The sequence below is a fragment of the Indicator indicator genome, chromosome 26 (assembly GCF_027791375.1).
Source record: "Indicator indicator isolate 239-I01 chromosome 26, UM_Iind_1.1, whole genome shotgun sequence".
NCBI lineage: Eukaryota > Metazoa > Chordata > Aves > Piciformes > Indicatoridae > Indicator > Indicator indicator.
The window spans coordinates 8,269,767-8,283,761 of NC_072035.1; the positions used below are offsets into that span (position 1 = coordinate 8,269,767).

Sequence of the window (13,995 nt, forward strand, 5' to 3'; positions counted from 1 at the left end):
TGCCCGCCACGGGCAGCGCCGATTTAAATGAGAAGTTGTGCCAAAACTTTCCGAAGTTAATTAAAACAGCCCCCCTTTCTTCTCTCGCCGTCGCCGGGCTCCCCACCGCCCGCTCTCCCGCCCTCTCTCCCCTCCCCGCCCGGCTCCTCTCACGGCGGCGTCCCTGAGGGGAGCTCCATTGTCTGTGAGGGGATGGCCGCGGCACCCCCTGCCGCCGCGCCCCCTCCGCGCCCCCTTCGCGCCGAGGTGCGCGGGGCGCCGGGCCGCCGCGGCGGGTGGCTGCCTCCTCTCCCCCAAAGTTTTTGGATCCACGTCTCTTCATGATGTATGGATGATATATTGCATTGTGGGTGTCAATATAACTGACGGCCATATTTGCCGGTGCTGCTACTGCTGTAAACAACCCAAAGTGTCTGGGAGACACGGAGACGCTTCACTGAATTTCAGGACGCTTCTCCTCCTCCCGCTGGCCATGTCTCTGGGAATGTCTTACAAGCCCAACTTGAACGCCCACATCCCCGGGACTCCCCTCAACCCGGGTAAGTCCGCAGCGGCAACTGGGTGGCAAGTTTGGGAGGCGTGCGGCGGGTCGCCGCGGTGCCGCACCTGGGGGGAAGCCCCAGACTCGAGTTTTTTTTTTTTTTTGCCCACTCCGGTATGGCGGGGCAACGGCTCCGCGCCGCCATTACCAGCGCCCGCCCGCCGGCCGGCGCCGGGAGCCCTGCACCGCGCCGCCCCCTCCACGGGGGCTCCATGCCCGCCGGCCCTGCCCCGCACTGCCGCCGCTGCTACCGCTCCGGGGCTCCGGCCGCCGGGTTTCCTCCATGCTCGGCTCCCCGGGGCGGCTGATTGATCTGGATCAGGAATATTCCGCCGGCGCCTCAGCGAGGACCGCTGCTGGCGGGACGCTGCAAGTGCCGCTCGCACCGCGCCGCGCCTCGCCTCCCGCGCGCGGCCACCGAGCCGCTCTCCTTAGGCGGAGGGGTCGCCCCGGCCCGCGCTCCTCAGGCCGACGAGGCGACCGGGACCCTAACCCCGGCCGCTCCACTACCGGCGGGGGTTCGCCATCGCCTCAGGGGGAGTCTTGGGTCCCCACTCCCTTAGTCTACCCGGAGCAGCCCGGGCGGACGAGCCCTCTCGCTCCCTGGATTTTAGGAATGAGGAGCAGCGGTTGTAATTATTTTTTTTTATAAAAGCTCTTTTTAAAAAACATTCCAATTTCTTGCATCTGTACAGGAGTCTTTCTAACTTTCCTCTCTAAAAAGTTTCCTTGACGGCATTAACTTTTTTCTTATTTTACCTCTACGTTCCTCCGCTATTTTTTTCCGTCCTCCTTCCCCCCCCAGATTTCCGAACGTAGTGGCCGGCGGCTGTTTGCTCTTGTGCCGAGGTGTTTGCTGTGAAAGTGGGTCCCCGTCTCAGGGAGTGTGTGAATCGGTGCAGTTTGAACAAAGCAGCAGCGGCAATAGATTCGCTGTGGGATATTTGGAGGGGATCTCGCTAATAATCTCTGTATTAAACAGAACCAAGATGGAGCAGTTGGTTCTGACTTAAAACTAATATTCCTGCCTCCCTTCCCCACAGCCCCAGCCTGCAGGGCTGGCATCAAACCATCCGCAGCCAGAAATCTGGCTGGGTTTTTTGAGAAGGGAAAGTTTTGCACTTGGATTTAGGAGGGAGGGAAATTTGCCTTGGCAGATTTTTGCAGCTCCGTTTGTGGTTGAAATCCTGGGAGATTGACGAACGAGAGGGATCAACAAGATGCACCTCTATCCTAGCTACCGGGAGAGCAGCAGTGTCATTTTACTGCAAGGAATCGTCACCAGCCGGTGGATGAACCGAGGTCCCTGTGCCTCAGACACTTCGATCCTGCGTGGAGCTGAGCTCGGTGGGGCTGAGTTGTATGTGGGGAGCACCGTGGGCCCTAGCGCTGCTCTGTAGAGGGGTCAGGAAGCAGGGGATGTGCTAAGGATTTTTTGACAAAAAGCAGAAGTGTCACCGGAGGAAAAAAAAAAAAGAAACAAAACAAAGCCCAGCAAGGGAAACCGTTCTCTTGTCGGCTCCCACGAGAACCTGTGCCTTGCTCTCCGGAACGGCCGTAAAATTGCAGGGAAAACAAAGGTGGTATTTTGCGGTGGTGGGTGAGGGGTGGGGATTAGGTCATGCTATGGGGGAATCCGAGTCTGGCTGCTTTGCTGCGAGAGCTGCAGAATCCTGGGTCAGACATGCTGCTCACAATGAGAGCTGAGTGGTGAAGTTTCTGTCTCCAGTCCTCTTGCAGCCGTGCATGTGTGCTCCTGAATGCTCCAGCTGCAATCCGGCATTTAGATTCTTTCATTCAGTTTTTTATCTTTCCCTCCCGACCCTCCCTTTTTTCCCTCATAATGGCAAGTTAGCAGCAGTTTGCTGTCATGCTGGAACTATTCCTGTCTAAGTTGTCCTCTCTTCTGAGTTAGGATCATCTTCAACACCTCCAGAATCTTTCCACTGAAAGAACGTCCTCCCCTGAATCCAAAATGGGCTCTCTCTTTCCTCCCTGTCTTCTGCCATTATCCTCACGCACCAGCTCTTCCTCTAGCTAGTGGTATTGCCAGCACCGTGGCCTAAGGCCAAGGGAGTTAGACAAAGCAGTCCTTGCAGTTGCACATATCGCATTCAGAGTGATATGACTGCAAATGGCCCCCACCTTTCTGGAGCTTCATTCTGACTTGAGGGAGATTGCTTCTCTATTGTTCTTAAATTAAATGCCCCCCCAGATAGGAGGATAAATCCTAGGTTTGCTTCCAAACCTGGGGTGAATGACCACCCCTCCCGCCCTGTCCTGCAGAGGAGAGGAAAACAGGAAATCTGTCCCTTTTGGCCTGAAATCAGCCCTGCAGAAGCCTCTCTGTATGAATGCTGAATATTTTGGTCTCAGCCGACGGAGGGCTCTGGCCAGCTGTGGATCTCACAGGGATTGTCCTCTGGGAGGTAACGCTGCTTCCCTGCAGTGCAGGGCTTCTGGTGCAGGAGTATTTGGAAACAGTGTCGACTCAGCTCTGGAGCTGTGTCCTTGCTGCAGAGCTAACTCCTCTCAAGTTTAGGCTGAGAGTGGCCAGTCTGCAAAATCGTGTTTAAACTGCTCTCAGTTAGGGGATGGATGAGGTGAAGCAGTTGAGGTTGGTGCATGACTGCCTTCTGTTCTTTGCATGGGAGCATGTTTGGGACTCAGAAACCTAGACTGAAGTCCTGAGGGAGAGGAGCTGCTTGGAGAGTGGGGGAGAAATATAGGGAAGAAGCTTCTGTGGGTTGTCAGCAGATCTGGGGATGACTGTGGGTGAGGAAGATACAGCTGCTCTGCAAGTGACTCAGGATGCTGGAAGCATCCGGGTGCTGACTCCTCTGCCTTACACCAGGCTGAAGGAAAGGAGAATGTGTTGTCACAGCAGAATTTGGTGCCTGTTCCTCTTCCCCTTTGCCCAGGTCAGTGGTGACATTTTACCCACGGTTTTGTCCAAATTATCAGTCTCCTTCTTGGAGGGGCTGTGCCCTGGGAATTGGGCCCCTGTGTGTAGCACACTGGGCTGTTAGTCTGTATTTTCTTGCTTATCATACCGAATCCTGCAAAGTAGTTTCCTCCTCATCTGTCTTGTGCTTCATATTGTTTAACTCTCTCTCTCTGCAAGAGAGCCAGCTGCTGAGCTGAGCTGAGCTGGAGCAGAGTATCCATTGACTTCAGTGGAACCAGAGAGATTTACACCAGCTGTGAACTGGTCTGTAGTTTGTCTTTCCTCTCGTTTCCATGAGTTTTCTGGCTCCGTGGACATTCACCAGCATTCCTGTTTTGTTCAGATTATGCACAGGTCAAAGAAAAGTAGTTTTGAGAAATGGAAGCAAGCAGAAACAGCTTAAGATTTTCCTTAGTTTTATCCTAATTCTTGCAGGAATAGCAGGTTTCAAGACAAAAACCTTGTTCCTGTAATAAAGTTTAAAAACTTGTATCTGGGAAAACAAATTCCATCACACTGTGACAAGAGAAGGAGCTGAGTCTTGGCGCCACATGAACAAGTGGTGACCTGTACAACAGGTACTGCTGTAGCTGAGGACCAGCAGTCTGTCAGTGCACCTGCCACACCTTGTAGCAAACAGAATTTTCTTGGTGAAAAGGTGTGAATTCTCACTGAGAGGTGAAACAAAAAGAGTTTCCCTAACTGGGGCAGTGACTTGCAACTTCATTCACTCCTGAGAAATTATACAAGCACGCCAGACTGTTCTGTATATTAAGACTGCAGTGGAGACTTGCATGAGCAAATGGCTTGCTTCTCTCCCTTTACAGAGACAGCTCATGTTTGGTATTGTCCATATTGAGAAGTTGTTTTCAGAGTGGGAGGACTGGAAAGAATACTGTTTGTAGGCAGAACAGAGAGTTAAGTGTTTTTGCCTTAGCAGAGGGGATAATTTCTAGGAACTATACTCCCTGCTCTGATTCAAGTTGGTTCTCTGATCTCTCAAAATCCATGTGAAGTAAAAAATTATCGCAAAAGAAGCACACTAAACATGTTTCAGAGTTAGCAATTTTCAAGTGGACTTGTTTGGACATTTAGAAAACTGGCATTTTTTTGCTTTGTCTACCTGCATGTTTAGCTTCAGAGTACTGCTATGGTTTTCACAGTCAGTAAATCTCATCATCCCCCCCACCCATCAGATGCTGGCTGAGTTGCAGGGTGATTTTGGTTCATGCTAACTTTTGGGTAAAAATAAAGTAGAAACTCTGCTGCAGTTGTGCAGCACTGATGCTTACTTTATGCTTTTAATGAGAACAGAAGGGTGAAAACCAAAAATTGGACAGCTTTGGACCATATCCATAATGCCTGAGTCTGAGGGACCAGACTAAAATCTAATCTTTAAACATACGCCCTCACCCCAGCTACATGTGGTGTATGTGTACCAAATGCTTTCATCTTTTGTTCCTTTCCTTTTGCCTCATAACTTGCTGGTGTAGAAATAGCCTGTCTTAAGATAGGAAAGAAGAATGGTGGGGAGTCCAAGTGACTCTTTTCTGCTTTAAAAAAAAAAAGTCAGGGAGGTGGAAAGAGGAGACATAAAACATGGCCGCTATCCACATGGAAAGATTAAATAGAATGAGGGTACTAGAGGAAAGGCCTAGAGTGTGACAGATCAAAAGAGCAAGGCCTCTGGCTGCTATGACAAAGAATGTCCCAGTTCTTGAGAACATATTTATGTGTGCGCACACTGGATTTTTTAAAAGGAAATAGTTTTATTCAAAGAAAGGTCTGTTTCTACCACAAGAGCTGTTTAAGGGGGAAAGAGTGGTTGAAAATAAAACTTTCACAGGCAGAGCTATAAGGAAAGTTTTGTGCAAATGAGAACAAGGTCCATTATTTTAAATTAAGACATTTATTGGAAGGCTGGGGAGAGATGGGGGCTGCCTATGCTCGCTCAGCGTTTGGCAACTCACATGGACTTCAGTATGTGGCTTGTCTGTGTAGTTGATCTGCTTGTGTGGATGTGCATGTGGTGTCCCATGGACGGCAAGGAGTTCTTGTTGAACTTAAACCAAAGTGCATCAGGGGCTAAGGAATCAAATATTCTTGTAATCAGCCAGAACACTACAACTGTGATTCAGGCTGGGTTCAGATACTCGCTACAGAAAAGGCCATGCTACTTGGAGCTATTACCTCTCCCCTGTGCTGGAAGATACTTGCCTTGCAATGTAGATTGGCAGAGCAGCTCACATGAACTTTTCTCATGTAGTTGGTTGCAAAGTTGTCTGGTTTACACCAGCTGAAGTTATATCCTCAAACTTAAAATATTCCACCCTGGTTGTCTCATACCTCGTGCTGTCAGGAATCAAACTGCCGTCATCTGGAGCAGACGAGGAATGTTCTCTAGTTGTGTGGCAGTGGCAGTCACTGCCAGCACTGCGCTCTATATGAAGAGGTGATGACTACTAGCCAACTAAATGGCAGCAGCCTTTCTGTTGCAGGCTACTTCATCTTGAAGAGACTGTGAAACACAGGGAGAAGTACTGAGGTTCCACAGGCTGAACCATGTACCTTTGATAAACTACAAGGTACAGGTTCTTGCAAGTTCTCATGGTTGTGTGTACAAAGAGTTTTTAAAATGGCAGTAGTTTACCTATATAGTTTGACGGAACCTTACAAAGCACAGGGCCGTAGAGAAACGTATTCAATGGAGCTGGTTCTTGACTTGTCCTAGTTAGTTCTACAGGAGTAACTCAGTGAGTTCAGTAACTATTCCTGATTTTACTTTGCTGTTTGTGAGAGTAAACCAGCAGTTGAGCTGTGTAAATGCCATAGCATCTGCTGGGATCAGATCAGGGAAGAGTACCCCAGCATTCCCAATCCCACTGCTTCCTTCAGCAGCACAGTAAGCTGCTTTTCCAGTTATTTTTCCAGCAATCAGCAGCAATAGAATTAGGATTTAAAACTTAGAGCAGTAAATTGGTATCACTGATCAGGCTTGGGGACAGCAAAGGTGCTGAAGGGATTCCCTGCAAACCTGTGAGAAATTCATAGGAAAATTCCTGGTCAGTAGGAGTTTATGGAAACAAAGATTGATTCTAGATCCTTTGTCTCTTCTGTGTCAATATGGGCTCAAAGAGACTGCTGGAAGGAAAAGATTTTGACATAAGAATCTTATTTTAGTTTGCTGTATTGTTAGAGAGCCCCTACTCAATTAATGAAGATTAATATTGATTAACGAGAAAATCATTATATTTTTGTGGGGAAAATGCTTCTGGCATTTTCTGTTTGATTGGTCTTCTGTTTGAATACAGAAATAAAAGATGTTGGCACAAGAATAAATGGGTCTATAAAAGGTTTTGGGTACATTTAATTAGGAAAGTGAATGGAGGAAAATGTGTATATTAATTTTGTTTTTAAACAGCAGCAAGTACTAAGAAAGTTTGGGCTATGATACAGGGTGTCAGATCCTGTCAGTTCTTAACTGTCTTGTCTCCATTGTCATTTTAACATGAGAGAGCAAGCTTCAATTTAGATCCCCCCTCCTTTTTTCTTTTTTTTTTTTTCTCGAGTGAATACCTAATTGTGACACTGATTTTTGACTGGATATTGACTGTGAGATTTCCTGGCCTAATTTTTCTTGCTAACTGTAATAGCAATAGCTAGTATTTTTTTTTAATTATTATTTTTTAAAGTCTGAAATATACTGGATGTTCAGATATGCAGATGCATTTTGGGTTAATTGAGTAATAGTTATCCAAGGTCCGGGGCCTCTCCTTGAGATTAACATACAAAGTTAAAAAGCTCAAGGTCTGCTACCCTGTGAGATACTAATATCCCCACAATTAATTTCATTTTCATGATTGCATCATCTTAAATTGAGGTAAAATCAAGGATTTTTCATTTCACACACCCCCCCCCCCCCCCCCCAGCTGAGTTTGACTGGCACAACTTCTGACATGGGTGTATGGAGGCTGGTACCATAGCCAAGTCAAATCCTTTTCTTTGTTCTCTGGGCCTGCTGCTGCTGATAAAGTGGTCGGCGCATGGCATTATGTCTTATTACATTTTTGATGCAGACTGCAAAGAAACGGGTAAACTCACCATGGTTACCACGGATCTGTCATTTGGCAGGGCATGCCGTACTCAGCGATGGCCTCTAGTGTCTGCAGCACAGCTCTGCATATGTGGTGGGTACGGGAGACAATACAGCACCCTTGGCTGCCGGAGCGACGCAGCTCTGTTGATCTGACTGCTAATTCCAATCGGGAGGGATGCTCCCACTTCGGCGGCAGCTTCTTACTCAGAGTTGCCTACTGAAAGTTCTTGTTTGTTTTTGTCATTCAGTGTTGACTGAGTCACTGCTGGATTCCAGCCCCCATGATGAGACCAACTCCTGTCCACTGCAACGCTGCATGCTGCTGGCTTTCACATATATGAAACTTTCTCGGTCAGCCCCTGCATTCGCTGCTTTGTCTTGGCACATCACATTTCTAGGAAGGTTTCTTCCTTATCTAGACATACTCTGTTGTTTCCTACAAGAGCAAGCACGTGTCAATGCGTCAATCAACAGAATCTGCAACCATCACAAATTTATCTGTGACTATACTAGCATTAACCAACACAGTGGTGATTAAATCTTTTTTGTTTAACATGGGCTGCACCAAGGTTTGCTCAGCGGGTAGAGCAGGAGTCCTGAGTCTGGTCATCAGAGTCCTTAGCTTAATTCTGAACCAGTTTGGAGCTCTTGTCTGTGACTGCTCGCTGCTTGCACTAACAGTTCAGGAACAAGTCTTTGCAGGATGGCTTCTCTGTTTTATTTTACATGAGGAAAAATCGTTTAAGTCTTTCTCTGCTTAATTGAGGTAATTAAACCTTCTTACCTTGCAGCACAAGGGGCTCATTAATGTTTTTGAAACATTTTGAAATCCTTGGAGGACTTGGTTTGCTGTTGTGTCATGTTTGGTAACTTGAAATTCAGCCACCTGGACCTGAAACATTGACTAGGTTGTACATACAGAAATCTTGAAACTGCGTCAGCATTTTGAGCTGATAATGTGAAGAACTAATTGAGAGAACAACTGACAACAGTGGTGTTCCTTCACACTACTCTGTGTGTTGCTCAGGGGTTTTGGGTTTTACTATGCTGTAGCAAAATGTGACAACTGGCTCTGTGTGAAACCTTCAAGCCGGAAATGCAGACCGTAATGCCATAAAATTTATTTAAAGAAAAGCTTTGCTTTTTCAAAGATGATCTAGCGACCAGCCCCATTTGCCTTTTTAGGATTTCACAACTGGGTAACTAGTAAATATTAAAACCATGCTCTCTTCTTGTAATGAAGGCAACACCACAGTGATTCTGTGATTAATTCTGAAGTGGAAAGATTCCCAGCTGAAGACAGGAGTCTGTTTCACTGTCTGCAGCAGTGCTTTTTACAGTGTAACTGCTGGCTCTTTGTTTTTGTAGCAAGGGGACATATGAATGAAATAATTTGCAACTTTGAAGCAAAGCTAGACATTTACATAGTTCTGAGCCCCAGTGACTTCTAGCATCAATTTAATTTAGATTTAAATGAAGGATGGTAAATGAGATCTGTTCCTCAAATGAAAGACAGTTGGGAATTTTCAGCAAAGAAGTTAGTAAAGGGGAAGATTTTTCCAGACAGCAGGCAGTCTGGGTCTGTGCCTGCAGGCAAAGAAACAGCAGCAGTGGATGCAGCAGCACTTACTAGCTGCAAGAGTGAACAAGTGGAATGGTGTAATGCTCCCTCAGTCCTGAGTATATGGTTTAGAACCAGCAGGTGCTCTAGCACTCTTGGGAATAAGTCCCCTAAGAACAATCTGAAAGTTGTTTCTCAAACCCAGATTCTTACTGTTGCAGGGCAAGGGGGAAAAAGTGTTTTGATTGTTCATTTCTGGAGCAGTTCATCAATTAGAGTTTGTTTCTGTAACTGCAAGCTGACTCAAATCCCTGTAGATCTGAATATAATCTTTTATAACTTTATAAAAAGTAGCCATAACCCAAGGTGATGTTTTTCCTTTGGTTTACTTAACACAGCACAACTTAACTGGCTAAAAATATTTGATATCACGCAAAGAAGGATAATAGTAGCACTCCTTGCCTCTGATCCTAGACAAGCAGCAGATCTGATATACCTCAGCTGACTGCTCCCTAAGAACACTTTTGGCATTGGCTGAAAATAGTACTGAGGTTAACTTGCATTGACCATGTGACGACACTTTGAGTTGCAAAATTACTTTCAGATAACTTGCACTGAAAAAGTAAAAATAGCACAGTACATGAGACTCATCTATGTGGAATGTATATAGGCAAAAATAGGGCTCCTTAATATTTACAGTTTGCCTAGGCAGAACAACCTGTCATGATGCACTCTTTCACTTTTAGGCAAACAATTTACACTGATAATGTTGGAGGCAGTGCTATTTTCAAATGTACAGCAAACAAACACTAATTTAACCATTCTCTTCCTAGCAAATAATGTGATTATGAATCATCATTGGTGAGCTCAAAGGCAAGAGGTCGCAGCTTTAGAAAGAATTGATGAAAATGTGTCCCAATATAACAGGCTAATTAATCTTTAGATAATAACAGATTTTTTTTCTCCTTTCTCTCTACAGCTGGGAGTGTTCATTCTCCTTCCACAAGTATGGCAACATCTGCGCAATATCGACAGCTTATAAATGACTATGGACCCCCTTCTCTAGGCTATACACAAGGGATGCAGGTACAGCTCTGCTTGTTGTTTTTCTTTAATCAGATCATTGACCTTGCCTTTGCAGAGTAGTGTGGATTGTGGCTGTAATCCGAGGTATTCCTCCCTCCCACCAAGATTTGAAATCAAACCCAAATGGCAGACTGATTCATTGCACATGTGGTGGGGATCAAATTAGGCTAAGTAGTGCTGAGTGAGATTGGTTAGTAATTAACTGTTAGTCCCATCCCATCTGAGTCACAGTGAAACGTCTTATGTTCTGATAATAAGGGTTCTAACATATTTTAAAACTATTTGTTAAAAAATGAGTATTTTTATACTGTTTTCCTTTGCCAGATTCATGCTCTAAAATTTAGCCTGATGAAGTGTGTCACAGTCCATGGGCTGCTTCAGGGATCTGGTGGTCAGGTTTCTGTGAAATGTATTTGACCTATTAAGATCTCCTTTACGATCTGGGCAGGTTTGTTTTATTTCCTCCTCACTCTCCCTGCCTAGTTAATTTCTCCACAAAATACACACCCAAGCATTGAAACAGCAGAAATGGAGTTCAATTAAGCAGTTCCCAGTTTTGCTGTTCTTGCAGGACTGTTTAAACTTCTGTTTCACCTAAGGTCCCATTCTTGCAGCTGCATCCTCTGAGTTGATTCCAGTTTTTGAAGAGCCTGAACCATTGTGTCCAAACACAAAATCAAGTTTATATAAAGAACTGGACATTTGATTTTTTTAGAAAAAGGACCTTCCTGAGCTATTTCTAGTCCTCCATTGTTTTGCAGTTGCTGTTTGTTGTAATTGTTTTGTTTTGAGCAGTATTTGATTGAAATTAATCTACTTGCAACTGCAGGGTACCAGCAGCAGTCAAGTACCACAGAGCAAATATGCAGAACTTCTAGCTATCATAGAAGAATTAGGAAAAGAGATTAGACCCACATATGCTGGGAGTAAAAGTGCGATGGAGAGGCTAAAAAGAGGTAAGGTTTATATTTATTAAAAATAATTGTGTTTGTTCACTATTTGTGTGCAGCTTCAAGACAACTGTTTCTTTTGTATGGAGACAGCTGTCTTGAGCTGGGTGAATTAACAAGCTACTGAAACCTTGGGATACTCCGTTCATGCTGTCTTTGACAGAAATAAACCAGTGACAAAATGTTTCATGTGCACAAAGGGAATTTCAGTCAATGTTTCAAACCTTATTTTGGAACCCTCAAGGTGTCTAATGGGTATGTTCTTTCAAGTTCCTAGTGATTTACTTGCCCTTTCAATTCCCTTTTCTCCCCAGTCTCCAAAATATGCAGCCAAGCACTGTTTACTTCTTCTCATATACATCACCCATCTACTTGAGCCAAGTCTTCACTAACATGCATTTTGTCTGAAGAAATACTACATTGTGGTAATTCACACTAAAGCTGTTGGACAGAAGAGCTACAAAACTCCCAGCTGGTTGTCAGGGAAGGGTCTTCAGACTGAGATGTCAAACATTCAAGTTCTTCCTTTCCATGGTTAAGTGGATGTCATTATTAGTCCACAAGTAAGGGACGTAGAAGCTTTTAGGCCTAGCTCATGAGGGCCCTCTAGCTTTGCTTTGTCAGCTAAAACAGGTAATAAGTGCTCTTTCCTTGCAGTGTAAAAGAAACCCCTGGATGCCCCACTGCTGACATCAGCTTGACATTGTCCTCTGCAGAGGACAGGCAAGGCATATTTCTGAAGAAGCAGTGGGACATTCCACTGCTCCAGCTCCTGAAATGACCCTGAAAGACCACTCACAACTGTTGTGCTGGAAGTTCTGTCCTTTTCCAGCATAACGTAGTTACCTTTTTCCTCCCTTTTCTTGGTCTTTGTGCTGAGTTTGGCACACACATTCAACCCAGAATAGGAATGTTATTGTGACAGACTAACTTCACCACCTTGCAAATCCCCCGTACATTTACCCAAGACTACAAAGCTTTATTTAAGGCTCAACCATTATGGAAGAGTAATATATCTGCAGTGACATGCAATAAAATGAGTAGTAGCTGTTCTGGGAAAGGATGCAATAAAGTCTGCTGATGAGTGGTAAGTGGAATCTGGCCCAGCTAAAATCAATGTTGCTGGAGTCTCTCTTTATTGCATCGCCTGAGTCAGTATTAATAGATCATGAATGGCAATAAGCTAATGGGGACAACTTGATAGAGATCAGGACAGATGCAGGCCTCCTCTGAACTGGTTCAGTTTGGTGAGGAAGAGTTGTTTTGCTGCTTCTTCCAATGAGTATGTTACCTAACACAGGTTTAAGATTGAAAGCTGCCACTGTGGCTCCACAGTGCTACAAAGAATCCCAAATACCTTTTGCTGCCATCTTTTGGTCACAAACATACCTCTCTTGCCATTTTGGGAGAGTGATGGCTGAAGGAGCATGTGCAAGCCTGAGAGCAGAATTGATTGAAGGTAACCACACGACTGCAGCCTCCACGGCCATGTGAAGGTTATTCCTCAATAAAGTCACTGTCCCCACCTCCACTTCTCCTAAGCACAGAGGCTACTGACCTCTAAAATTGGCAAAATTCCCAGTGTTCTACATAATTCAGGCTAGTTCTGCTGCATAAACTGGGCATCCTGCCACCAGATCCAGGTCTAACACACTGCTTTGAGTACATGTTTCTGCATCCCACAGCTGCAGGATGCAACTTTACTTGCCTGTCAGTTTAACCCTCTGCAAATTCTTGAACGTGTCAAGTCCCAAGTCAGCACTCCCTGGATGTAAAGGCTGATGCTGTGATTTGGGCCAGCAGTCTTCTAGAAACAGAATTCATTATGTCTACATAGAGATGAAACCTCATCTATTGCCTTATCGTCCTTTCTCCACCTTGTTAAGGAGCATGACTGAACAGAGAAATGCCTTCTGTCTTGTCCTGTCAGTAAAACACAATCTTGCTTGCTGTAGAAAAGTCTGTCCGTCCCCTCTTTTAAAATCTATCTCAAGCTCTTTTCTTTCAATAGCTGTGAACATGAATCTAGATTAGTTCCAGGATTAAGAATCGAGGTCCAGATTGCTGGAATTTAAGGCAACAGGACTTGTAGTGGAAAATTCCACATTATGTCTATCAGATGGGAGTAGATACTGCAGCATGTAAAGTGGCGATGATTTACACTGGGAGCTGAGCCAGTGCAACTTTTTGCACACACTATAAAAAATTATTCTGACTCTTACAAGAGAGACAACTTGGGTTTAAAACAGTATTATGAAGGCTTGGGTTTTGATGCATCCTCTCAGAGAACTATCTGAAGGCATACACTTTTTAGAGTTTGCTAAAATGACTCCTGAAATCCCTTTTGTTTTTCACTCCACTGTAGCAAAACAACTCACAAGTAGGAAAGGTGGTTTTTTCCTTTTTGTTAAGCCTCCCATTTCACATAGGCCTATAGTGCACAAAAATGTACCTGTGACTGCAGACCTACAAATCTGACCATGTTCTGATTCCTGGGTCAATCTGTTTTCAATTCTCAATGCCAGTTTGGGAAAGAAAACTTGTTTAGTAGTAGCTCATGTCTGGGAAAAAGAAACTTGTTTTGAAGCAGGTGATGTTGGGGAAGTGAGGGACCTCTCCCTTTTGAGGCATGTTGTGCTAGCCTTATCAATTCAGGACAGAAATACATAAACCTTGCTCTGGACTGTCATTGCAAGTACAACTGAACCTGATGGTTTAAATTACGTCCAATTCTTTTGCAGGCATTATCCATGCTCGAGGCTTAGTTCGTGAATGCTTGGCTGAGACGGAACGCAATGCAAGATCCTAGCCTGC

The 13,995-nt window shown here is 45.0% G+C and overlaps 1 protein-coding gene across 2 annotated transcripts; it reads left to right on the forward strand.

Annotated features, from left to right (window-relative positions):
• The first annotated feature begins 331 nt into the window (after positions 1–331).
• Positions 332–13,994, forward strand: CDK2AP1 (cyclin dependent kinase 2 associated protein 1). 2 transcript variants are annotated; one of them, XM_054392991.1, is made up of 5 exons: positions 437–539; positions 5,141–5,149; positions 10,125–10,231; positions 11,061–11,187; positions 13,923–13,994. In XM_054392991.1, the coding sequence occupies exons 1-5, from the start codon at positions 473–475 to the stop codon at positions 13,988–13,990; spliced, it is 378 nt and encodes a 125-aa protein (XP_054248966.1). In that variant the 5' UTR covers positions 437–472; the 3' UTR covers positions 13,991–13,994. The 2 variants fall into 2 exon arrangements, with proteins under 2 accessions (XP_054248965.1, XP_054248966.1); XM_054392990.1 differs by lacking the exon at positions 5,141–5,149 and having other exon boundaries at positions 332–539.
• The last annotated feature ends 1 nt before the right edge of the window (position 13,995 follows it).

Bases quoted from the DNA above. Each gene is read 5' to 3' on its own strand.
- CDK2AP1 (XM_054392990.1), top strand. From the start codon at position 332: ATGATATATTGCATTGTGGGTGTCAATATAACTGACGGCCATATTTGC. The intron at 10,232-11,060 runs GTACAGCTCTGC...TTGCAACTGCAG, and splicing joins GCTATACACAAGGGATGCAG to GGTACCAGCAGCAGTCAAGT. The intron at 11,188-13,922 runs GTAAGGTTTATA...ATTCTTTTGCAG, and splicing joins GATGGAGAGGCTAAAAAGAG to GCATTATCCATGCTCGAGGC.